The sequence below is a fragment of the Diadema antillarum genome, unplaced genomic scaffold (genome assembly GCF_040938485.1).
Source record: "Diadema antillarum isolate AM-2024a unplaced genomic scaffold, OU_Dant_1.0 seq00000203_RagTag, whole genome shotgun sequence".
Taxonomy (NCBI): domain Eukaryota; kingdom Metazoa; phylum Echinodermata; class Echinoidea; order Diadematoida; family Diadematidae; genus Diadema; species Diadema antillarum.
This window is the reverse complement of record NW_027271262.1, coordinates 2,047,787-2,073,371: the sequence shown is the minus strand read 5'-3', so window position 1 is coordinate 2,073,371 and position 25,585 is coordinate 2,047,787. Positions and strand designations below refer to the sequence as shown.

Here is a 25,585-nt window from a genome sequence, read left to right as displayed (position 1 = left end):
ATGTAACCATCGTCAATACATACACAGGCGCAGGTCACACACTGGCGTACCGTGCCCACCCGAGAGTACATTGTGTGCGTGCCTGCGCGTCCGCCGGAAGATGTCAAAGATTTCGCTGCATCCATCATCTTTAGTATCCCACTGTCTCTGCCAGATAAATGATACACTATCGAGAAAGTAGGAGTCCAGCGCAGGATTGGTGAATATTAAAACGCTCGGCTCTTTCGTCTTTCACAAAAATGCATTATGCATGTAGCTAATTAATTTTTCTTTTTCGTCCTCGACGTCGACACGGAGGCGGAGAGGGGACGAAACCCGCGCCATTCGATGCAGGATACTCTCCTGCGGCCGACGGCACTGGTCGCAGCTGCCCGGAGCCGACGGCTCGGGAGGAGATAGACAATCCAGCAACGCCGGAATAAAACAGGAAATACATAAGGCCGCGACAACAACAACAACTTCGAGTATTATAGTATAGGACAATGGATAAGACATAATGCGGGGGGGGGGGGGGTCTTAAGTTGATGGGAGGAGGGGGTTAGAGGCAGCTCCAGCTCCTTTACAGGGTAAATGTGGCCATTTGTACCCTTAAGGTACTTTACTGCTTGAGTAGATGTAACATGGAGAAGCTGTGTGGGTAGCTCCATGGGTACAACATCTTTAAGAGGTTTGATCCCTAAGCAGTATTGTGTCTAAAAAGAAGCAGCATACCAAAAGTGGCATCATAAAGCAGTTAGTAGGAATTTTGAACTAATTAGAGAGTATGAAAGATAGGACCAACATTGAGTATTGACATTGTTTAAGCCATTTTTTCTTTTTAATGGCAGATATATCTGCTATTGGCTGCCCCTAAAAAAGAAAAAAAAATCTCAAACAATGAAAAAGGTGGATGGCGACCATCATTCACACTTGGCCAGTGGCCATCAGTTTTGTTTTGTTTTGTTTTGTTTTGTTTTTTCAAATGTTGTCATAACATATTCAAATGTGTATTTTGGCCAACATTCCATGCTGAACCCTTGCTTATAAAGCAACTATGTGGAATGCAATGTTGGCCATGAATATACACTGTAAAATCGAAAACTACACACAACACTGATACTTCGGAATGAATAACCTTGCTTCAAAGTCAACAAAGATTGGTGTAAATTACACAGGTATTTTGGAGAAATAAACATGCAAGTGTTTGCATAGTAGGATGTGTTGTGCTCCTCAGAATGATCCCTGGTCTTTTTTTTTCTCAGCAATACAGTCACTTTATTGCTCTGAAAGATTCTGCTTGAATTGCTTGGCAGTCATGCTTTGGTGAAGCTGTGAAAGAACAGACACTTTGTATTCTGCTAAGCAGTGAGAACCTCTCTACGTGCTTGCATTTCAAAACTATGGAGATATCACAAGAGGGAAATGATTTTGCACTGAAATACATGCACACGTTAAGCCTGAAATTACAGCACGATAACTTTTTAATTCCAAAACACCCCTGTAGACAACCCTTCCTGACACCCACACCGCACCATGCTTGCACATTTTCATTATTTCATCTGTTCCACGCTCTACTGGGAATGATTGCCCACACATGGACACAGAAATTACCTCATTCCTTATTCAAGAACCTTACATCATGCTGGGATCTTGGCAAGGAGTTTGTTGTGTGAATTACTCACACCTCTCTCTCTTAAAGTACAACATCACTCAACCTTCAGCTCACTTACATGTAGATAATTAGAGTTAAAATCAACAACTGATGTACAGATTGGCTGAAGTTTCATTAAAATGGGAAGTGAAATAATGTAGGCCTAATTACAGAATTTCGATGGTTCATGTTTTCGAAAAACAGGAACATTAGTGGCAAGCACATAAAACTGCAATCAGATGAAGCTATGACGTCATCACCATACAGTCTTTGTTTACATGTAAACAAATTTGCATCATATTTCCTCTTTCAAAATCAGAGCAATATGAATACATGTATCATGAATCTTTTGAATCAAAGCACTATACAGTTCTGCAGAAACTGAAAAATGATAACTTTCAAAGGAGTATAAGGGTGGCAGTCGCTAAATAATCAACAAGGAAAAGTAGAAATTACGCGGTGCGTAATATATGTCCCCGCCGGAAGTAGCATTTTGTAACAAAATGTGCAATATAGGTAAAAAATCAAGGTCAAAGGTCAAAGAAGTCAAAGGTCAAAATTCTGTGTAGAAGTTTTGAAGCCCTCACCTAGTGCCATCACATAAAGCAAATGGAATCGAAATTGGGTTAGAAATGGCGAAGGAGTAGCATTTTGTAGCCAAAGTACAATATAGGTCAAAAATCAAGGTCAAAGGTCAAAGAAGACAAAGGTCAAAATTCTGTGTAGAAGTTTTGAAGCCCTCACCTAGTGCTATCACATAAAGCAAACGGAATCGAAATCGGGTTAGAAATGGCGAAGGAGTAGCATTTTGTAGCAAAATGCACAATATAGGTCAAAAATCAAGGTCAAAGGTCAAAGAAGTCAAAGGTCAAAATTCTGTGTAGAAGTTTTGCAGCCCTCAACTAGTGCCATCATATAAAGCAAACGGAATCGAAATCGGGTTAGAAATGGCAAAGGAGTAGCATTTTGTAGCAAAATGTACAATATAGGTCAAAAATCAAGGTCAAAGGTCAAAGAAGTCAAAGGTCAAAATTCTGTGTACAAGTTTTGAAACCCTCACCTAGTGCCATCACATAAAGCAAACGGAATCGAAATCGGGTTAGAAATGGCGAAGGAGTAGCATTTTGTAGCAAAATGTACAATATAGGTCAAAGGTCAAGGTCAAAGGTCACAACTGAAATTCTGTGTAGAAGTTTTAAAGCTCCCATGTAGTGCTATCATATAAAGCAAACAGAATCAAAATTGGCTCATAAATGACAGAGAAGTAGCAAATTGAACATTTTGATCACACACAGACGCACGGACGGACGGACGCACGGACGGACGCACAGACACACACACGTACGGAGCCCGTTTCATAGTCCCCTGCTCGAACTCGTTCGGCGGGGACAACAAATCTGATTGCTTTATTTTAGTGTAAGAATCTATCAGAGTGTACCTGGCATTATATACAATGTACAACTGCAATCAAATATCAATATTTGTCAAAAAGTGTGAAAAACTGAAATTCCATATCCTTCTGATTTCCTATCTGAATTGGATGCAGTGTGACTTTTTTCATGAAAACTTTACGAGCCTCAATGCCCATTCTGTTTCCATTCTCTTTGAAAGACAAACATCAATAATACAGTAATAAACTTAAATTTGTCCCAAGTTACTGTCTGAAAAGACAAAAATCCATGTCATATGTTTGGATGGACCTGCAAAATAAACATTATCAAGGAATATTACATCTTGACTAAGCATTTTTAAAACTGCCTAATGTGTATCCATAGGCAAGTAGAACTAGTATGTATGATCATAAAAACATTCACAGGTCATTAAAAAAACCCACAAAAATCTTCGGTTTCAATGTAAGAATGGCAACATTTTGGTTGTAGCTCTCTAGGACTTTCTGGAGATTTGGCTTGTACCACGGTGGCTACCAGTACATCTGCCAAGCAATGATAGCCATCTGCGATCTCCATCTGAAACATCCTGGCTAAAAGCAGCACACTGGGATGAAAATAGCCATCTATTTAACATCGCTGCATTCTCCACACATCTGCAGGTTGCGTACTTCCTGACGATGGCAGAATAATGTTTCATACACCTCGCCTGGCATTGGAGTGTGAGTGTGTGAATGTGTGTGTTCTGCTTCTCCACTGGGCATGTCTTGATTCTTTCTACCTATTTTTTAGCATTATTTGTTATTTCAAATCAAACTCCTGCTAAGTGTCATCTTCAGGTGGCCGTACCCCCTTCGCTAAATCAGACTCCACCACATTATAATTTCTCGACTGGTCAACTGGACATTTTCTATTGATGTACTGATTGCACACAAGGCACGTTGCAGCCACCCTATACAGGACAGCACCTGCACACACTGACATTATACACACGCTGCAAATCTGGAACCTCAGCTAAATGTGTGTATGAAGAGGGTAATTCACTGCAACAGGCAATCTTCTTCTTCAGATTTTATCCCTGCCTGCTCCGTCTGTCTATTAGGCATTACTAATGCTGTTAAAGGCAGCTTCCTTTTTCAACTTGTCCCAATTTCATTTAAATTTCGTCCAAATTGGCATCGATTTAATACTACATGTATGCTTTAGCCTAGTATTAATATCACATACAAGTTCAATTGTACTGTTTTCTGGTTATAATAATGACAAACTAAATGAATAAAAGAATGAAAAGAAATCTGTATTAATCATAATCTATTTCCAAGTTCTCATAATGCATGTGCAATGAAATGTCATCCCGAGTTCAACAAGTCTATTTCTTTCGGAGATCCCAAACAACAATGAAAGAATGCATCAGCATTGCTATTCTTATTGAGCTGATGGTAGTAGCATCACATTTCTACCCACGCCGATGAAAATCGGCAGGGGGTTATGTAAAGGGTTCCGTATGTTTGTTTGTTTGTTTGTTTGTTTGTTTGTTTGTTTGTTTGTTTGTGTGTTTGTTTGTGTGTTTGTGTGTTTGTTTGTTTGTTTGTTTGTTTGTTTGTTTGTTTGTGTACAAGATAACAAGAGAACGGGTAAACGGATTTGCACGAAATGTTCAGGGGATGTCTGGATAACGACAGGAAAGAATCGATTAGATTTTGGTGATAATCGGTTGACCCTTGCAAATTCTGTGCGACCTTTAAGTTTTGACCCCATGGTATAGTGACCACTCCGAAAATTTCCCGTTTATCACTTTGCGATTTTCCGCTACCATACGAAAACATAAACTCCCAAACGATCGGACTTCGCTGCTCAAATGTTCGTAAGAATTCCGAAATTTACGTTTAGGCCTATTTGAAGGACTATGTCCTTCTGGATTTATGAAAGTTCGTTCTCCGTCGTCACAAACTGGCCCGTATTTTGATGATTTTTCAAATTAAAATTGATTGTTTTTTTCGTTGGAGGAGCATTTGCTCGGTCGCAGTCACACTGCACGATATGCGCGCTCAATGTCAATGCGTGTGCAAGGCCGCTGAAAATGCATCGCGCTCTACCCTGTTGGTGCAAAATAGCATCGGGGACGTTGCGGCGCTCGTTGGTGACCGAATACTGGTGCAGTAGACATTTGCATTTAACCCTTGCATTGAATAATTCCCGTAGACACTAATCATAGGGGTAATTGCCTAGGGGGTACGTAAATTTTGTTTTTCTTTTGCGCTTTTGTGGATACCATCAAAGATCGTACACTCATACGACCTTTGATATCAACACACTCTCGGCTTGCTATAAGCAAAATATCCCGCAAGAAAACGGCGTATTTCTCGGTGACCCGTCGCGTAGACAATACTCTTAAAACTGGACTTAATTCGCGCGCGCTTGGAAAAGTTCCGAATCTGCACTTTTGACGGTGGAATTTGGGATTTTCGATGGATTTTTGGAGGAGACTAAAGGACTTTCCTGTGGTGAATGAGTGTTACCGTATGTGAAATTATGTGATTTGCGTGTGATGTGACTGTAGAACCAAAGATCGTACACTTCAGTGTACGATCTTTGGTAGAACGCACTGGCTGGTGATAAAGGACACTGGCAATTAAGTGACTGAATTCTGGTAGATGACCGAATGCACAGTATGTTTACCCCGACTTTGTACAAGGCGTGGGTCTGCCGCCTTTCACGGCCCCTCTCTAGTTTGGTCAAATTTTCAGAAAGCTTCCAACAATTAACATCCTTTTCAGTGAGAACTCAATGAGGGGTCACAGAGGGTGAACATTAGAGATGTACAGAACACCAGACTTAACTAATGTAATTAATGGAGACTGAGGTACTCAATTGCATTACTTAGTAAATGCACAAAAGTGCAGTACTGTAAAAGTGGATATTTTCGCGCGACTAATTTTTCACGCTTGGCCGGGTCAGAAGTAGTGGTGTAAACCGGAGCTATGATCGGATCGGAAAATCGGATCGGCAAATTTGCCGAAAAATCGGTATCGGATCGGAAATCGGCAAAATGATCGGCACCGTATTTTCGCATGTTTTGCATATTTTTACCCCCCCCCCAATCCCCGGGCAGCGCACCCGCGCGTTTCCGCGATGTGATTTTTTGTTTTGTTTTTTTTTTTACCTAAAAAAAAAAAAAATCGAAAATGTGATCGTTACAATAGGCCTACGCCCCTTTCTTCCGCGTTTACTCTCACAAACACGAACATACTTGTGTGTCGTACACCATACCTAACTTGCGCCGATTAAAAATGTTAACTCAAATATTTGGGAAACTTATGTCACAAAACAGCATCGCACTATCGACGCTGCGTTTTGCTTCATTTTGCGCCGCTGAAATTGTGACTTAAGTGTCTGAAATTATCTTTTCTTTTATGATGTATAGTGTTAATACTCATCACGTAACTTAGTGAATGTTTGCATCGCATTTTGTCCTTTTGTTGTTGTTTTTTTTATACTTCAAAGATCACGCTATTCTAAATTGAAGAAATAACATGGAAAGAAAGTGAAGAGGTTGAAGACGCTGCATTTTTGCGTTGCTGTGAAATTTGACCTGAAGTGTCCGAAATCATCTTTTATTATTACATGATCGTTGATAATGATATTTATCACGTAACTAAAGTATATGTTTGCAACGCATTTTATCCTTTTTGAAGAAGAAAAAAGTTAAGAAAAAGACATCAAAAGTAAGGAAAAATACGTACGATACAGGTGGAACTAACGAGAGCGACATCGCACTATCAACGATGCGTTAATTGCTGAAAATGTGACGTAAAGTCTTCCAAATCATGTTTTCTTTTATGATATAATTGTTGATACATATATAAATCACGTAGGCCTCATATTTTGTTATAGGTTTGTATCGCTTTTTATCCATTCGTTTGCATTTCTTTTTTTAATTTCGGGGATCACCCTTAGAAGAACAAGGAAAGAAAATGAAGAACAGGTATAAGAAAATATAGCGCGACTTTCACGAAGCGGTATCTGTGCACTATTAACGCTGCGTCGCTGTGAAATTACAAGGACCCAAAGTGTCCGAAATTATCTTTTGAGTGAAATAACTGTTAACTTACCACGTAACTAGATGTATTTCCATCGCATTTTATCCTCTCTTTTGCGGTTTTTAAAATATTTTGTTTGCCTTTAATTCCGAAGCTTCATTATTCTGAATCACAAATATTCGGTATAGTTACTTGTTAATCGGAAAATGAAATAGGATTTGTTCATCAGAACAATGTGCGGTTGTTCGAGAGTTTCGTTTATACGAAAATGAAATTAAAGTTCGCTATTCCCCAGCTTCGTTAACCAAAATATTAAATCAAAAAAGCGTTTTTTATTTTTAAAAAAATAGATACGACTCGTTAATTATATTTAAATTTAGTTAAAACAAGGAAAGCGCACTAACGAATCTTCGAAATTACGAACTTTATTTCATTTCCCGGATGAACGGTCTTTCGATTTTTTTCTATTTAAAGATCTACGAATTTAACGAACCTTCGCATGAATTTCATTTAGTTTTAGATTCGAGTCAAAGTGACACGAATCTGATCATGAAAAAGTGATCAGACGATTTTGGAAAAAAAAAGTGACCACGTTTTTTGAGAGTGCAAAGGATAGGCCTAAACGAACCATTGAAATAAAGATTTTTGTTTGTTTGTTTTTCATTTTGGACAACGAACCTTCGGCAAAACTAACCTTACTTCATTTACGGAATAAGAAATAACGAACTGTATTTCGTTTTCAGATGAGCGGACCTTCAAACCCTTTTTTCTTTCTGCAGGAACAACAACCTCCATCAACCTTGTTTCACTTTGGACTATAAAAGAAACATTGGAATACAGAACTTCGTTTTCGAATTTCGTTTTCGGATCGAGCGAACCTTCAAAATTACGGACTTTGTTTCATTCTCTGACGAACGAAACATTGGAATGACTAAGCTTGTTTTCATGTGATTGTTCGGATTAAACGAACCTTCGGAACAGCGAATCTAATTTTATTACAGGATTGACGGATCTTCGAAATATAGTGAATAAGGTCCAAGGATGATGATCGTTAGTTACCACTTTTTCATCATTAATAATTTCTTGCAGTTACACTAAATTGCGGTGTTGCGTTGTCTTTCATCCCCGCGACGTTATATTTTGTGTAACGCGATGCTGCTTCGTTATTTAGTTGCACTATTTTACATTGTATTTTCCTCTCACTCTTCATTTTCTTTCCGATGTTGTTTCTTCAATATATATACAAAACGTTATTTTGAAGTAAAATAAAGAAAATTAAAAACGAAAGGATAAAACACGATGCAAACATATTGAACACTTGAAGTTACGTGATGAGTATCAACAATATGCCATTCCCTAAAAGAAAAGATAATTTCAGGGCATCGATGCCGCTTCGTTATTGTTGTTTTCTCCTTCCTTTTTCTGTTTTTTTTTTTTTTTTGGTCGTAAATTGCGTGATCCTTGAAGTAGAAAAGCAAACAACAAACGAAAGAACAAAATGCGACGCAAACATACATTTTATATCGTAATTACAATACGTGATAAGTATCATCAATATCGTAGAGAAGACAATTCCGGATACTGAAAGTCACATTCATTTCAGCGAGCAAGTTAAGCTAATAGACTCCAGCGTTTTTGTTTTGTTTTTTTCTTGACAGTGCGATACCGCTCCGTTAGTTGCACTATTTTTCTTCTTCCTCCGATTTTTCTTCTTCCTTCTTAATCGCGTGTATGCTCCATGAAAACAAAATCCCCAGAAAGATAAAATCCGATACAAACATTCTCATACGTGACCGAAAGATCGGTCAAGTCTCCGGAGGAGAGGGATAACGTAAAAAAAAAAAAGAAGAAGAAGAAGAAGAAAAAAAAAAAAGGCTCCTCCGGACAGATGGATCTTTCTTTCTGTTCTAATTAGTTACCTGATAAGTGTCAACAGTTACTTTTATTAACATTTTTCATCGACGCAAGTTAGTAAAGCTGTGCGAAACACTGATTATGTTCTTACATAGACAGAAAGATCCGTTCCGCCCGCAAGAGTACAATGTATTTCATTTTTATTTTTTTACGTTATCGCTCCATCCTCGTAAGAGGGCCAGGGATTCCGTTAAGCCACACGCAGTCTCCGTGGAACATATCCCCGACGACCAAATACAGACCGATCTTTCGGTCAAGTTCTTACACTATTTGTGAGAGTCAATACTGTAGAAAGGAGAACAATACATATACGTGAATGATGCGGCGACGGTGTGGCATATGTTGGTTTTTTTTTTTTTTTTTTTTTTTTGGGGGGGGTTTCGATTTAGTTTTTTTGCGTTTTATTGGTCACCGATATGCCGATTTTTTTCGAAGATCGGCGATCGGTAAAAAATTGCCGATCATGCGTGATCGGTATCGGATCGGCATCGGATCGGATGATCGGTTACACCACTAGTCAGAAGAGTTTGGCTTGTTTTTAATTCCGCGGAATCAAGACATCACGCACAGGAACATATGGCAAGCAATATTCGCATGCTTTTATTTTCACGCTAGTTTCTGGTTGCGCGAAATGCGCGAAAATTTCAACACCGCGAAAATTTCCACTTTTACAGTAATATGCTGAACTTTCACTTACTGTTCATTCTAACATATCGTTGGCTGAGAACCAGAAGGCCATTATCACATTTTTTTTTTTTTGGGGGGGGGGGGAGGGGGTTACTGAATTATTGGTACCACATTGTAGAGCTTGATCTCCTGTACATACATGTAAATGGTGTCAATTTCATATTATCTTCATTTTCAGTTAAATTTAAAATTCAAAACCAGACAGGTGCTCTTTTATCCAATATTTGGAACAATGCATATAAATCTACTCACTTTTGATTAATTTTTTTTCATAAAAATTGATAGTTTAATCTTTATGTATGCTCATATCATAGAGCCTGATAGTGCCCTTTTGATTCTCAGCTGACATTATGATTGATTTTTTTTCATCCCCCTTTCATTCTCCCCTCTCTCTCTCTTCTCTCTCTCTCTTTCTTCTTCTGCTTCTCCCTGTTGAATAGTAACTTTCATTAATCACGAATATATTCTTTAAGGTTCTCCGAGTTACATATTTCGTATTTGTGTAAAATCAGATAAAACTCCTTTTTAATTGACTTACAGTATTTCTGTAGAAGTAGATGGCCACTGCTCCCCCTATTTCTGTAAGCAGCATCAGACCAAGAACTGTACTGTACTGTGGGGCCAAGAAGAAAAGAAAACATAATATAGTCTATTAGTTGTAGGCATATAAATGTTAATTTTTAACAATAACAATGTAACAAAGACTCCAAAGAACCTCACATTATGATGTTCTGGATAATGATCACATGAGAAAACAAGAAATTTTACAACTATGTATTGAAACCCAGTACTGTAGAATCAATCAATTTCTGCATGCTCTAATGTTATGATACCTGCAATAATATCTAATGTACTATCTGGCTGAATATTTTCTTTATCTCTCTTTTCTTCTGTTGGCATGAACATGAGAAATAGTTCCACTCTCAACCAAAGTGCATTATCAGCAGGTGAGTACATAATAATCCCTCATAAAATAATAATAAAAAACAAAGCACTTGATAAGGGTACCCTGTATATTTTGAAGTTTTGACCTCTGCGGTGCAAGGTCGTCTATTCATCAACAGCTAAAAGTAACTCAAACCTTTGATTACATTTAGCCTGAACGTGCAACAACTTCTAGAGGCCATACAATTTGTCTTTCATCTTCCACTGTACATTCCAAAATTTTGCTCACTGCATTCACAAAGGATATGGTGTGCAAGCATGGCGTAGACATGGTGTGAAGATAAATAAGACCCAAATTATGATACCATACCTTTACACTTGCCAACTATCAATACAAACAGTTGGCAACAAAGAAAGAAGAAGCAAAAAAAAAATATCCCGCTTGTGTGCAGTCTAACTTCTCCAACACCCATAAAAGTTTCCACAGTTAACTCATTCTCCCATTCTGCACAATGTGGCCAACTTGAAGAACAAATTACTCTTTTAGACATAATCTGGATTCATAGTCAACATAATCGCATGTTAATGGTGACAAATAATAAAAGAGAGAGCCCACTGTGAAAACTGAAAGCACATAATCTCTGAAACCATACAAGTAAAAGTGTCCTCACACCACTGTCACATGGCAGATAAAAGAGCAAGGACCATCAGCACACTCTCAGGAGTGCATAACCAGTCACCATAAAAACTCTGTAATACAACAGAAACACATTAAAACCAGCATCAAATATCGAGTTTGAACACAGCTCAACATGCTGCCCTGAGGTCTAAAAGCAGCATCCGATCACTATCTACAATTCAAGGGTGTTATCCACATGACCTCATCAATACAATAACTTGAATTTTAGCTTGTCTTCAACAGTTGCTTTCTAACTACAATAATCTATCCCCCTCCCCCACGAAAGGTCAAACACCAGCATTCATTTCTCACAGAATTCAAAGTTTGTTTTGCATTTCTAGAAGTGAAAAAAACATGCAAAATGTACAGTTGTAGTCTTGTTTCAAGTCTCACATACATGTACAAATTTGTTGACAAACAAAACAAAGAAAGCAGCCATCATCTATGAAACCATGCTGGTCCATTTTTCTGTCACAGACAATAGCACAACACTGAATCACTCCTTTGACATGTTCCACCTCCTTAAAACAGTTCTCAGAGCTGTCAAATGCATTCAATCTCTCAATGTAGATGCCGGGGTAAGTGTAATCCTGTCAATTCTAAGTGGCTCGTCAATGGGGTAGGTGCCAATATTCATGACTGCCGTTGTCATACTTGCGCACAACTTGATTTGATTCGTTAGATTGTCTGATTGTTCATTTGATCAAGTCTGCCTGCAGAACTTGGGACCAGTCACGTTCCTTCGTAGCTTTGATGAGCTTTGATATCTGCAGTACTGGTACCTACAATGTACCCATTGCTCTTTGCATTTTGAGCAATTTATTGATAAATGTTATACACAAGTGTAGTTTCCATGGCAAAGGCCAACAATATCAAAATTACTTCCGGCGTGCCACTTGCATGTATGTCACTGTACTTCTGCAATGTGATATTGGTGCAGAGTTGCATGACTCAGTAGAAACATTAAACATCCAAAGATATGGAGGTACTGTACATGTACACGTGTAGCTTGTACATGAGGAAGGTCTTTTCCCCCTCATACTGCTTGCATCATACATGTTTGACCAATTCATGCGTGTCATTAAGTATTTTAATCATTGACATACAATGTAGTTAAAGGCTGTGCCAGTTTTATATGGGCCAGACAAAACTCTATGTTTGTACCAGATGAAACTCTACAGACACAATGCCTGATTTATATATATTTTTTAAAGTTATCTGTGGGTGTTTTAATGCATTTTCATCATTTGCCCTCACCACCACGTCAAAGGTGAATTCATATAATTTGCTTTGTAGGCTGATGAGGAGAATATCTGTGGTAAAACCAGCGGACAAGCACAGACCACAATAAACAAAGTCGACATGTCAATACACTTTCCTGGTGGGCTATTAGTCCAGTCAAAATACGACAAAAAGTGGGTTAACCCACAACTAATTGCAACAGAAACGATTCCACTTGCATTTGACCCAGAAGAGCTATGAAAATAACATATTAAAAGTTCCCTAAAATTCGAGTGGTGGATCAGTGTCTAATTTGCATAAATTCAAAATGGCCGCCATACAACCTATTTATGCCTATATCTCGGGATATATAACCCACAGAAAGTAAATTCCGGTGTCTAAACCTATGTTTTTTAGGTCAAGGAATACAAATATGTTATCTTTAGCAACTTTCAAGCATCCCTTTTATATAGTTTTTGCATATATTTGCATATAATTACATACAAAATGGCCGCCATATTGCCTGTGCAAGCCCGTATCTTCGTATTACAGTAATGTAGTACACTCAGGAATAAGTCGCTATATTATATCTGGACATAAAACCCGCAGAAAATAGATTCTGGTGTCTAAACCTTTGTTTTTTTAGGTCAGTGAATACTATAATGATATAAGCAGTAACTTTCAAGCTTCCCTTTATAATTTTCTGCATATATTTGCATTTTGATTAAATGCAAAATGGCCACCATAATGCCTCTACAGCCTTATATCTCTATCTGTAAAAGGTACCCAGTGATGGTGTCTGTGGTCTTAATTTTACTGCTGAGAATCACTGATGTAGAATACGTTCCACTCAGGAATAATAACCTATATTTCACACAAATTTGCATATATTTATACATGAATCTATTCAAATTAAGAGTAGCTTATATCCATAAGCTACTCTACAAAAGTTTCATGCGTTTGGACATTAGATGACGATCTTGTCATATCAGGGTACCATGTCACTTACTCACTTTCTGAATAAACGACCCAGGGGTCCAGCCCTCATCCGAGTATCTCAAGTTCCCCTTCCTTGCATGTTTACAGGCTATTACTTGGGAGAAAGGAAATTTGAAGACTTTGGGAACCTGTAGGGCCATATCTGGAAGCCTTTAGGGACCTCCAGGGCCCAGGGAGGCATGATGTCCATATATGCATGACACTAGCCATAAATGCACATACAGTACTAAGTTTGTTGTAAATTTGACCATGTGTTTTCAAAAGGAGGATCACCAATCAAAAGTGGCCTCCAATAATTTGGTCCCAGCCCAAAGGCGGCCGCACCTAGATCAGATTTGAGGTGCTTTTGGGCATCCTGTGGAGGGGGGGGGGGGGGGGGGGGGAGGGGGAGGGATGGTTCCCATTTTACTGATATTCTACCAGCTTTTTTTTTTTTTTGAAGATGAAAGAGTGAAAATTGGTCCCTATTTGGCACTAGCCCCAAGGAGGTCACCCCTGGATTTGCCACAATAATCTTGAAAGTATGCTAATACACTCACTGATGTATTTACTCAATGCTCTTCTGGTTTTATAAAAGCGGCAACTCTAGATAGAGAGGGAGACATTAGTGCCCACACGTAAAAAAAGAAATATATATAATGACGAAGTAGGCTGGTATTACATTTCAGTCCAACAATGCTATTTATTCAGACCAAATTTTTGACGAATATATTTGTCTTCCTGAAGGTCGACAATGGCAATTCTGAAGAAAGACGAATGTATTCGTCGAAAATTTGGTCTGACTATTAGCACTGTTGGACTGAAATGCATTACCACCCTACATCGTCATCTTTTCTGTACTGGTACTAACACGTGGACTATATATATATATATATATATATATATATATATATATATATATAACGCTGGTGGGGTGACAAGACCTTGTACATGTATCTGCAATTTTGGGGAAAATTATTTTTTTAGATTAATGGTCAAATAATGCATTAAGTGATGTCCTGTCCAAATCCCAACTGTTTTACTCCAAAAATGAAGGCACCACGGTATGTCAAAGGAAAGGCTTTCCCTTTTGCCACTGTGCTTTGGCCGCCATTTTTTTTGGCTCTCCTGAACATTTGACATTTTGTAGATACAAGGTCTATCGCCCCAGCGACGATATCTATATATATATGTATATGTATATATATATATATATATATATATATATATATATATATATATATACATATATATATATATATATATATATATATATATATATATATATATATATATACATATATATATATATATATATATATATATATATATACATATATATATATAATGTGTAATATTTCGAAAAGAAGATAAAAAAGCGAAACTTAAAACTATGCAATCTCCAAGATATTCATCTTTGTACTTTTTACCTGGCTCTGTTATAACTGGTTCTACTTTGTGTGTGTGTGTGTGTGTGCGTGTGTGAGAGATTTTTTTTTTTTTTTAATGATAGATAGATTTCTTAATTTGGGGGTTCTGGGACCTTTTGGACATGGTGTCTATTCGAACAACTTGATAGTCTGTCATCCTTGGGATGCTACTTGCCTAGCTTGTTGAAAATCTGTCATTACATGGGGTCTTAAAAGAGAATCTGAAATGGTTTTTGAAACTGCATGCATGACTGTCGACGGACTCCAGAAGATAAATGATGGCTATTTGCAATATCAGCTTGAACCATTTTTTTTTTGCTGTCTTGAACCTTTGGCTCTGATGAATTTAAAATCTAATGAATCAAAGTCATTGGATTCTAAAAAAAAAATTGTTCCGTTTCAAGTACATCATTTTCATTTTCTGTCTTGCGATAATACAGATACTTAAGGTATGTAATCTGATCTCTGTAAATATAGATCAATGATAAAAGTGTAAAACATGTAAACTCGCTTGCACTCAAAATGTTCTATGCGTTTACCACAAACTCTGGACTATAGGATAGTGTAAAATTGCAGTTGATTAATTTAAAGCAAACAGGATCCTGGCTTCATTTCATACTGACGAAAAGAAGAGTGGTAAGTCTCATATTTGTTGTAAACTGTGTTGATGTTCACGAATGCTATGTATTCCTAGCCACCAATTAGAACAGCATCATCTGACTCCTCACATATTTTAGAAATACAACATTACAAGATGTGTCTGATATTGGCCCGCATCTGCTACTGAAATGGGTTGCGTGCAGTCAAATCTGTTTGCCCTGCAACTATACCAGATGCTAACAGCCTGTCTTGCAGTTGCATCAGACTTCCTTCAGGAGTTCCTTAATAGCTGCAGCTTTGTCTTTAGTGACCAGAACATATTTTTGATTAAACATCTCCCTCAAATCATCCTAATTCCAATGATTGTATAATTTCCCTTCCACTGTTTAACTCGAAGAAAAGCTGCTGCTGAAGTGGAGGGAAGGGACCTTTTGGAAGTGTTAGGAACAGAAAATTATGTTATGTATTTTGTTTTTTATCTGACTTCTGACTGCTTTTTCGCCTGCAAAATTGAGTTCAGGCTTCATGCTGCTGGCATTTCCGAAAAAAAATTGTGTGTTGATGAAAATGTTATTAGTGCGAAGCCTCAATGCAATAGGAAACATTTCTTTTAATAAAGGTGCAGATACAACACGAAAAATGGTAAAAGTAACACTTATCAGAATTTATAAGCGTTTTATGGGTTTGAAGCCAATGAGAAGGATACTGTTTGTATTGATCGACTGATGAATCCAGAGTACTAGGAATAGAAATGTTAAGGCATTTCCTTTTTCTTTTTCTTTTTTGTATCTGGCGGTTTTCTGTAAGGCATTGGGTGAAACCACACAAAAATATGACAAAATCCACTTCCATACAAATTATCACGGTCATATGTTGCTCATTGATAAACATGCCTTTGCCAAAAGTTTTGCAACAAAAGACACAAGTATCGACTAAACATGGATGCAAATCATCGCAGGTAAGGAAAAAGATGTTTGAACAAAATCTGCTGAATGATTTAAGACCAATTTTTGTGTGGTTACACCTTAAGCACACTTTGAAAGCCATATGAGATAATTTGACAAGAACATCCTCTAAACAAATGTCCAAACTCATGAAACTTTTGTAGAGTAGCTTATGGATAATCATGATCTTGATGACTCCCCCCCCCCCCCCCCCCCACCCCTTTGGCCAAAAAAAAAGAAAAGAAAGAAAAGTATTGCAACATAGACGCAAGTATAATCAGTAAGCATGAGGGAAAATTACACGATATAATACATTAAATATCATGCAATCATAAAGACCCTTTTAACGATTCCTACTACATAATTTGAGACTTTGCTGTTGTGTACCTATTTGAGCACACTTTGGAAGCTAAGTTGAGATTACAGTTGCTACTTACAGTTGTTTTCTGTTCTGAGGCTTTATCTCAAGAAAATGTGAGTTTAATGTAATACAATGCTTTTAATCAATGCAAGAATATAAAACTGGGTGTAAGGATAATCATTACGGTTGTGAATGGAATTCTAACAATTTTGCCCTTGAAATATTGGATGTAGAAATTACAGTACAATTAACGTTCTGTAGCTCGTATTCGTATATCTGAAATTATATTCACGATAAAAATTTAAAATGATTTATGCATAAATATAGCTCTGCAAATTTTTAGTGAAATGTAGGTAATTATTCCTGAATGGAACGTATTCTACATCAGCGATTCTCAGCAGTAAAATTAAGACCACAGACACCATCACTGGGTACCTTTTACAGATAGAGATAAGCCTGTAGAGGCATTATGGCGGCCAATTTGCATTTAATTAAATGCAAATATACGCAGAAAATGTATAAAGGAAGCTTGAAAGTTACTGCTTGTATCATAATTGTATTCACTGACCTAAAAAACATAGGTTTAGACACCAGAATCTATTTTCTACGGGTTTTATGTCCAGATATATAGCGACTTATTCCTGAGTGTACTACAATAATGATATACGAAGATACGGGCTTGCACAGGCAATATGGCGGCCATTTTGTATGTAATTATATGCAAATATATGCAAAAACTATATAAAGGGATGCTTGAAAGTTGCTAAAGATAACATATTTATATTCCGTGACCTAAAAAACATAGGTTTAGACACCGGAATTTACTTTCTGTGGGTTATATATCCCGAGATATAGGCATAAATAGGTTGTATGGCGGCCATTTTGAATTTATGCAAATTAGACACTGATCCACCACTCGAATTTTAGGGAACTTTTAATATGTTATTTTAATAGCTCTTCCGGGTCAAATGCAAGTGGAATCGTTTCTGTTGCAATTAGTTGTGGGTCATTTCATATTTTGACTGGACTATATGCGGCAAGGACCAAATTATTATTTCTACTGTGAATCAAAATCATGACATCATCACGACAAATGGACTGCGGAAATAACATTCAAGTTGCTTGCATTGCTATAAACCAAATTACTAACCACAAAAATGGAATAAATACAAGTAACAAACTTTCACTGCCATGGCTACTTTAAAAAACAAACAAAAAATATATCCTGTATTACATGTATGCACACCATCATGTGACATGTGTCCTAAAACTGCAGGTACATGCGTGATAATGGCAACAAAAAACAAAACAGTAGTTAATGACAAACCTAGTACAGTGTACTTTGGTATCTCGCACGAAAATCCCATCACTCTTTCTTTCTACAGCCAGCATGTACATGGACTGGATTTTCCTGCTGAGTTTCATATATATATATATGCATGAAATCTACAACAAGGTATTCATTGCAATATTCTGTGCTTTCAACCATCTACAACTAGTGTATGGGCAAAAACATCTGTTCTGATAATTGACATGGGCCAAGATGACAGCCAGCTTTTCTTCTTCTTCTTCTGCTTTTGTTTTTGATTTTTGGCAAATCCAAACAATATATTCAAATATATGGCAGCCAAACAAAACGTGCCTGATGTCTCGATTATGGACTGTAATGAGGTATGCAAAAGGTATGATATGGCATCTCATTGTGTTGGAAGTGACACACTTTGGCAGGAGCACCACTATCTTTGTAGACTAAAAGTTGGTCTGAGGAAATCATTCAAAAATTTGTTTACTTTCCAGTATATTTCAGACTCATTTGGAAGAAGAGATGCTGCATAAAACACACACAAAAAGGGGGTTGTGATGAAAAACAAATGCTTCCAAACCAAAGAATTGAATAAAATCAGGATATGTTTTCTGTGTAAACAACAAGTAACCATATTAATCATCAAGAACAAAGACTTAAACATAGTGCTGTTCCATACCACATATTCATTTAATATTGGTTGCTTTCTGGAGATGTAGTCTTTTGCTAATCTGAATGACTTTGGTACGTGATAAGTTCATAAAATTTCTGATTTTACAGGAATTCATCTTCCTTGCATGATTGAACATTTTGTGAATGAAACTTTATGATGGTTTAAATTGTGCTTTCAATTGCATCACTAACAGAGAGTTGTATCTTCTGTAACAGTGGCAGTAACAGCTTTGAAAAACACATGACATGTTGAGTGACACTTCCTTTGCAATAACTTCTATTTAAGTGGCACTTACTGACACATCCTTCTCGAAAAGTGACAGTTCACTTACCTAGGGTCTCACAGTACCATGCACAACAAGATCACATGATGCTTTGTAAGTTGTGATACTGTTGTTCAAATTTCACAATGCTGGGAATTCCCCTGAGCAGTGCAGGCTTTATTCTTAGAAGAGGATTTTCCATTAAAGAAAAAGAGACTGCCATGATGGAATCTTTGATATCCAAAGATATGCTTGAACATTAAATCTCCCACAAAATAAATCACACTTTAACAGATATATGTGGATTTCTGTGGACTGTAAGTTTTATACTAATCATTTTTGCTCTCAGTTATCTAAACATCATCAACCACTACACAATTACTGTAGTTAATGGATGCACAGATACAGAAAATAATAATTTCTGCAATTGATGTCGACATGGCACCAGTTTATCAAATTTCTTCCATTTAATGGTCTAAATATGACGCAAAGACTTGAGTTATTTAGTGAAAATTGGATACACATGCATACAGTAAGCTTTGGAATGATGTATACTCAGTCCCTCTGCTGTGCCTTATCAGTTTGCAAAGTTAATGAATGCATCCCATTCCATTAACGCACTTAGCATGCCCACTTGTGCATCACATTTTTATAAAATGGGTGCATTTAAAAAAAAGTACTGCAAAGGTGAGATTACACCTAGCATCCCATTGTGTATTTGGAACACTGAGTCACACATCCTGGGCAAAACCATACTGAAAAAAACAAACAAAAAACAACTGACTCACAAATTTACAAGAAATATTTCACTGCAAGAATTTCACCAACACATAGCCCAATATTGTTAACTATTTTTGCATGGCAATCGGCTATAATCAGATTGCAGAGATTCTGCGACCCATTTTATGATTTGCCTCACTTGCAAAATGAAAATGAGGTGTAGCAGCAATGCCGTAGATGGGGTTCCAGCAAGCAGAGGGATAGTTCGTTGAGGTTTTCCAAATGTGCTGGGGATCATGTTCAAAGCCGTGTCCTTGATACATTAAAATCAGATAAGATCCCGGAATCACGTCATCGGCTGCATAGAAATAGTGCACATCGGTGAAGAACTCCCCATGAGGCGCATTGTGCCTTTAACAACATTGTCGATCTGCTATTTAAGCTTACTTAATCTGATAATTCCCGAAATGACTCACACGAGTACATACAAGCACAACCGTTTATCCTTGACTTTGGTGGCAGATCATGTGCTTCTACGTGATTTGAAAAGAGTAGGCAAACCTCTCACTGTCACTATTAGAATGAGGAAAACCGTTCTACATTGCACAGCACTACACTGCATCTAAGCTTAACTTTCATACAGTTGCTTAACATTTTTCATGTTTGAAATGTATATCATTTGAATCTTCATGGCTTGAGGTATTCATGTTACATTACTTTTTTAAATATTTGCATTCATGAGAACTTTCATATCATTACTTTCAGATACTCTTCCCCTCCCCCCAAGACATCACTGTACATATTACAGTATCCTCAAGGTCAGCCGTAATAAGTGCACCTGCGCCATCCCAAAGTTTCAATACAAAAAAACTCTAATTTGTGACTTGCGACATCAAACCCGGTCACAAATTAATGTGCTATTTGCATAGATCTGAAGATGCAACTAGACCAAGCCAACACAGAAAATATCCTGAGATATCTCCCAAGGTAAAATGTAGTCTGATGGAAGTTGGCACAGGCTCTCTCCTCATCTGAAATCTTCACCAACAGTTGAACAATTCAAAAAACAATTTGAAAACATCTATTCTGAAACCCAACATGCTCCTTGAACTTGCACTCTCACTGCTCAGTAGATTGTACATATTTTGACTCCAATAATAACCCAGGGATGAACTCTTAAAGCCCTCTGTATCCACAGGAAACGACGCAATATGAATAACAGCTTTCATGATTTGTGATAAAGAGCATTATCTGGCAAAATAGATTGCATCAAGTAGAGAAGATGCACTCAAGAAAATTTTGGGATGCCAGATGATGGTGGACATATCCATATTTTTGGTTGTGTATTCTAAGTGAGCATTTCCCCTTCATTTCCATTAAATCTTTAATATGAGGCTCTTTTCTCTTTGTGTGACACACACACACATACACAAACAAACAAACACACACACACACACACACACACACACACAATAAACATGTAAATCGAAATGCAATTCATTCTTGCTTCAGAAGCATTTTGACAGAATGAAATCAACAGAACAGATAATATTCAACCCAAGGAGACAAATAAACTACAGAATATCCAATGCTGAAGTGTCATTATTAAAATTTTTCTTTATGCTGATGGTGTCTGTCATTCACCCCCCCCCCCCCCCCCCCCCCACCACACAAGGGACTCTCGTTTAAATTTGAGTTTTGATGCCTTTTTCTATTAACACCTTTAAAAGGAGGGGACTGCAGCAGCTGAAAATTGACCTCAATTTCTGGGATAAAACTGGCCCTTCCTGCCTCACCTTATCAGATGGGGACAGCATAATAGCTGCAGGGGTCCATGGGTAATCAAATATTGAACCTCTGAGAGGGTATGATTCTACAGGATTCATGGTTCATGTATGTGACACCATTCAGACTGCAGGGTTCTTGGTTGTTTACACCCTTTAAAATCAAATGACTTTGCACAACACTGCATTGCAGTCCACTTATTTTCAATCTCTCTCTTTTTTTTTTTTTGGTAAATCCTGGTACAGGCCTATATGCAATTTTTTTTTTCTCCCCACTGCATTTTGTATAATAGCACAATTTTCTCAACTTTGCTCACCACAAAACATCACATTTTCTCATGAATGAATATGCCATATTAAAGTACTTATAATGATGTACAACAAGACCGGGCGTAATTTTCAGACGTGCCACGTTGACTCGACCTCCCCTTCCATCACTGGCAGGGGACATCATTTAACACAATGCACCAATACAGCATTCCGAAACACACATACTGCCCAAGAATAAGGTAGTCTTGAGTTTCCACTGCTATGCACTGTCACAACAGGGGGCATGTAGGCCTACTAACTATAAAGCAGAATATTTCTGCGACATGAAATTTTCACGAATTGGAACCAACAGCTTTTTTTTCGCGGCTTGAAATTTTCCCTATTTGTCACTAGCATTCAACGCACATACATAGTGTAGACAAGAACTTTTGAGAGCATTATGATTTCGTGAATCTTGGCTCTCGCAAAATTTGCAAAATCAAAATGCATGCAAACATTCCTGGTTTTACAGTACATGTAGTTTGAATGCTCTCATACATGTACATGTATGCATCTACAGTAAATGCTCTCATGTTGCAACGTTGCATGGCCATGTCACTATATCACTACTCTGTGTGTATAAAAGTGACCATCAAAAATATACAACTTTCAGAGTTGCGCTCCTCATAAATCTCAATTACACTGTTTGCATGACACTGCATTACCTTGAAGCTGAAAGAATGTAGACATCACATTATACTTAACAAGATCATTTGAACAGTGAAGGAGCAGAAAAAAAAATGGGTTTCTTAAAGGGCTGCTTCTTCTTTATCTGTCCATTATTAATCACACCGACAAACGGCACAGACAAATCACCAGTGGTAACCGCTGAGTTTAGGGCTCACACCCATAAATATTTCCCCATAGGGACGTGTGTTAAAAATCAAATTTCAAAAAATTCTGTAAAATAGCTGGGAGAAATGAGGTGTTTCAGCTTCACTAACCTGGATAAGTTAGATGTACCCTTTCATCCATCAAATTCTCAGGGTGGATAATTCAGTTCAAATTCTGTTCAGGGGTACGAAAAGCCAGACTACGAGTTCTTGTCACTCAAAAAGTCACCCATTTTCCGTGCACGTACCCAATGAAATATAGTCCCCTCAAATTCCACCAGAAAAGCTTTCATCTTCTAACCAAAATGCAATTTGTAGAGGAATTCATACTCAATATCTACAGCTATTCATTTTTTTGCCAAACTGCATCACTGATTTTTAATTAATTTTTTTCTTCATTTATTTTGGTATCTTTGGTACGAATTTGTGAAGGGGTTTCGGACATTCCATTGTATTTACGGGTGTGAGCCCTATAGTGAAGGTCATATTTCTCACTTGACTTTTAAACATCATAAATGTGTTTTTGATGATATTTGCACCTACATCATATGGGAAATTACACATTCTAGGGTTATAAATCTTCTCAAAGGGACACTTTTGAAACTCACACCCTTTGAGGTTTTTTAAAGAAATAAAAATGTAGTGTTGATCAGTTCTTCATAAGATGAATACCTAGATGCAGGTAGTAATCTTTGATTATGGGGGTGTCATCATCACATTATTGCCTACAAAATACTTGAAAAGACTTTGTTCTGTCAAACAGACTAACTTTATGAATTTTGACCTCTTCCAGTGGTAGCCAAACAAAGAAATACATTAAAATAACACAGTCATTCAAAGTTGTGTGATACTGATGACTGCTATGTACAAAGATCTATCTATACCACAACAACACAACAACATAATAAGAAAACAAATTATAGCCAAACAGAGTTGGGGGGGGGGGGTAGAGGAGAAGGGGGGGGGGGGGGTAGGAAGGGGAAAGGGGGAGGGAGGAAGAGATCTGACACAATACAACAACATAAACCAGCAGAATTTGTATGGGATGAATACTTCCCATAGACTTGTGTGCATTGCATGCATCCTCTATAGGGCTCACACCCATAAATATTTCCCCATAGGGACGTGTGTTAAAAATCAAATTTCAAAAAATTCTGTAAAATAGCTGGGAGAAATGAGGTGTTTCAGCTTCACTAACCTGGATAAGTTAGATGTACCCTTTCATCCATCAAATTCTCAGGGTGGATAATTCAGTTCAAATTCTGTTCAGGGGTACGAAAAGCCAGACTACGAGTTCTTGTCACTCAAAAAGTCACCCATTTTCCGTGCACGTACCCAATGAAATATAGTCCCCTCAAATTCCACCAGAAAAGCTTTCATCTTCTAACCAAAATGCAATTTGTAGAGGAATTCATACTCAATATCTACAGCTATTCAGTTTTTTGCCAAACTGCATCATTGATTTTTAATTAATTTTTTTCTTCATTTATTTTGGTATCTTTGGTACGAATTTGTGAAGGGGTTTCGGACATTCCATTGTATTTACGGGTGTGAGCCCTATAGTGAAGGTCATATTTCTCACTTGACTTTTAAACATCATAAATGTGTTTTTGATGATATTTGCACCTACATCATATGGGAAATTACACATTCTAGGGTTATAAATCTTCTCAAAGGGACACTTTTGAAACTCACACCCTTTGAGGTTTTTTAAAGAAATAAAAATGTAGTGTTGATCAGTTCTTCATAAGATGAATACCTAGATGCAGGTAGTAATCTTTGATTATGGGGGTGTCATCATCACATTATTGCCTACAAAATACTTGAAAAGACTTTGTTCTGTCAAACAGACTAACTTTATGAATTTTGACCTCTTCCAGTGGTAGCCAAACAAAGAAATACATTAAAATAACACAGTCATTCAAAGTTGTGTGATACTGATGACTGCTATGTACAAAGATCTATCTATACCACAACAACACAACAACATAATAAGAAAACAAATTATAGCCAAACAGAGTTGGGGGGGGGGGGGGGGTAGAGGAGAAGGGGGGGGGGGGTAGGAAGGGGAAAGGAGGAGGGAGGAAGAGATCTGACACAATACAACAACATAAACCAGCAGAATTTGTATGGGATGAATACTTCCCATAGACTTGTGTGCATTGCATGCATCCTCTATAGGGCTCACACCCATAAATATTTCCCCATAGGGACGTGTGTTAAAAATCAAATTTCAAAAAATTCTGTAAAATAGCTGGGAGAAATGAGGTGTTTCAGCTTCACTAACCTGGATAAGTTAGATGTACCCTTTCATCCATCAAATTCTCAGGGTGGATAATTCAGTTCAAATTCTGTTCAGGGGTACGAAAAGCCAGACTACGAGTTCTTGTCACTCAAAAAGTCACCCATTTTCCGTGCACGTACCCAATGAAATATAGTCCCCTCAAATTCCACCAGAAAAGCTTTCATCTTCTAACCAAAATGCAATTTGTAGAGGAATTCATACTCAATATCTACAGCTATTCAGTTTTTTGCCAAACTGCATCATTGATTTTTAATTAATTTTTTTCTTCATTTATTTTGGTATCTTTGGTACGAATTTGTGAAGGGGTTTCGGACATTCCATTGTATTTACGGGTGTGAGCCCTATAGTGAAGGTCATATTTCTCACTTGACTTTTAAACATCATAAATGTGTTTTTGATGATATTTGCACCTACATCATATGGGAAATTACACATTCTAGGGTTATAAATCTTCTCAAAGGGACACTTTTGAAACTCACACCCTTTGAGGTTTTTTAAAGAAATAAAAATGTAGTGTTGATCAGTTCTTCATAAGATGAATACCTAGATGCAGGCAGTAATCTTTGATTATGGGGGTGTCATCATCACATTATTGCCTACAAAATACTTGAAAAGACTTTGTTCTGTCAAACAGATTAA

General features: G+C 37.4%; 1 protein-coding gene across 1 annotated transcript in view; it reads right to left on the bottom strand.

Annotated features, from left to right (window-relative positions):
- LOC139728844 (tetraspanin-17-like) overlaps nucleotides 1-25,585 on the bottom strand; it is a 76,720-nt gene that overhangs the window by 24,267 nt on the left and 26,868 nt on the right. The window contains exon 4 of the mRNA XM_071639783.1: nucleotides 10,198-10,272. Coding sequence (XP_071495884.1) covers nucleotides 10,198-10,272 — 75 coding nt within the window. The remainder of the gene's footprint in view (nucleotides 1-10,197; nucleotides 10,273-25,585) is intronic.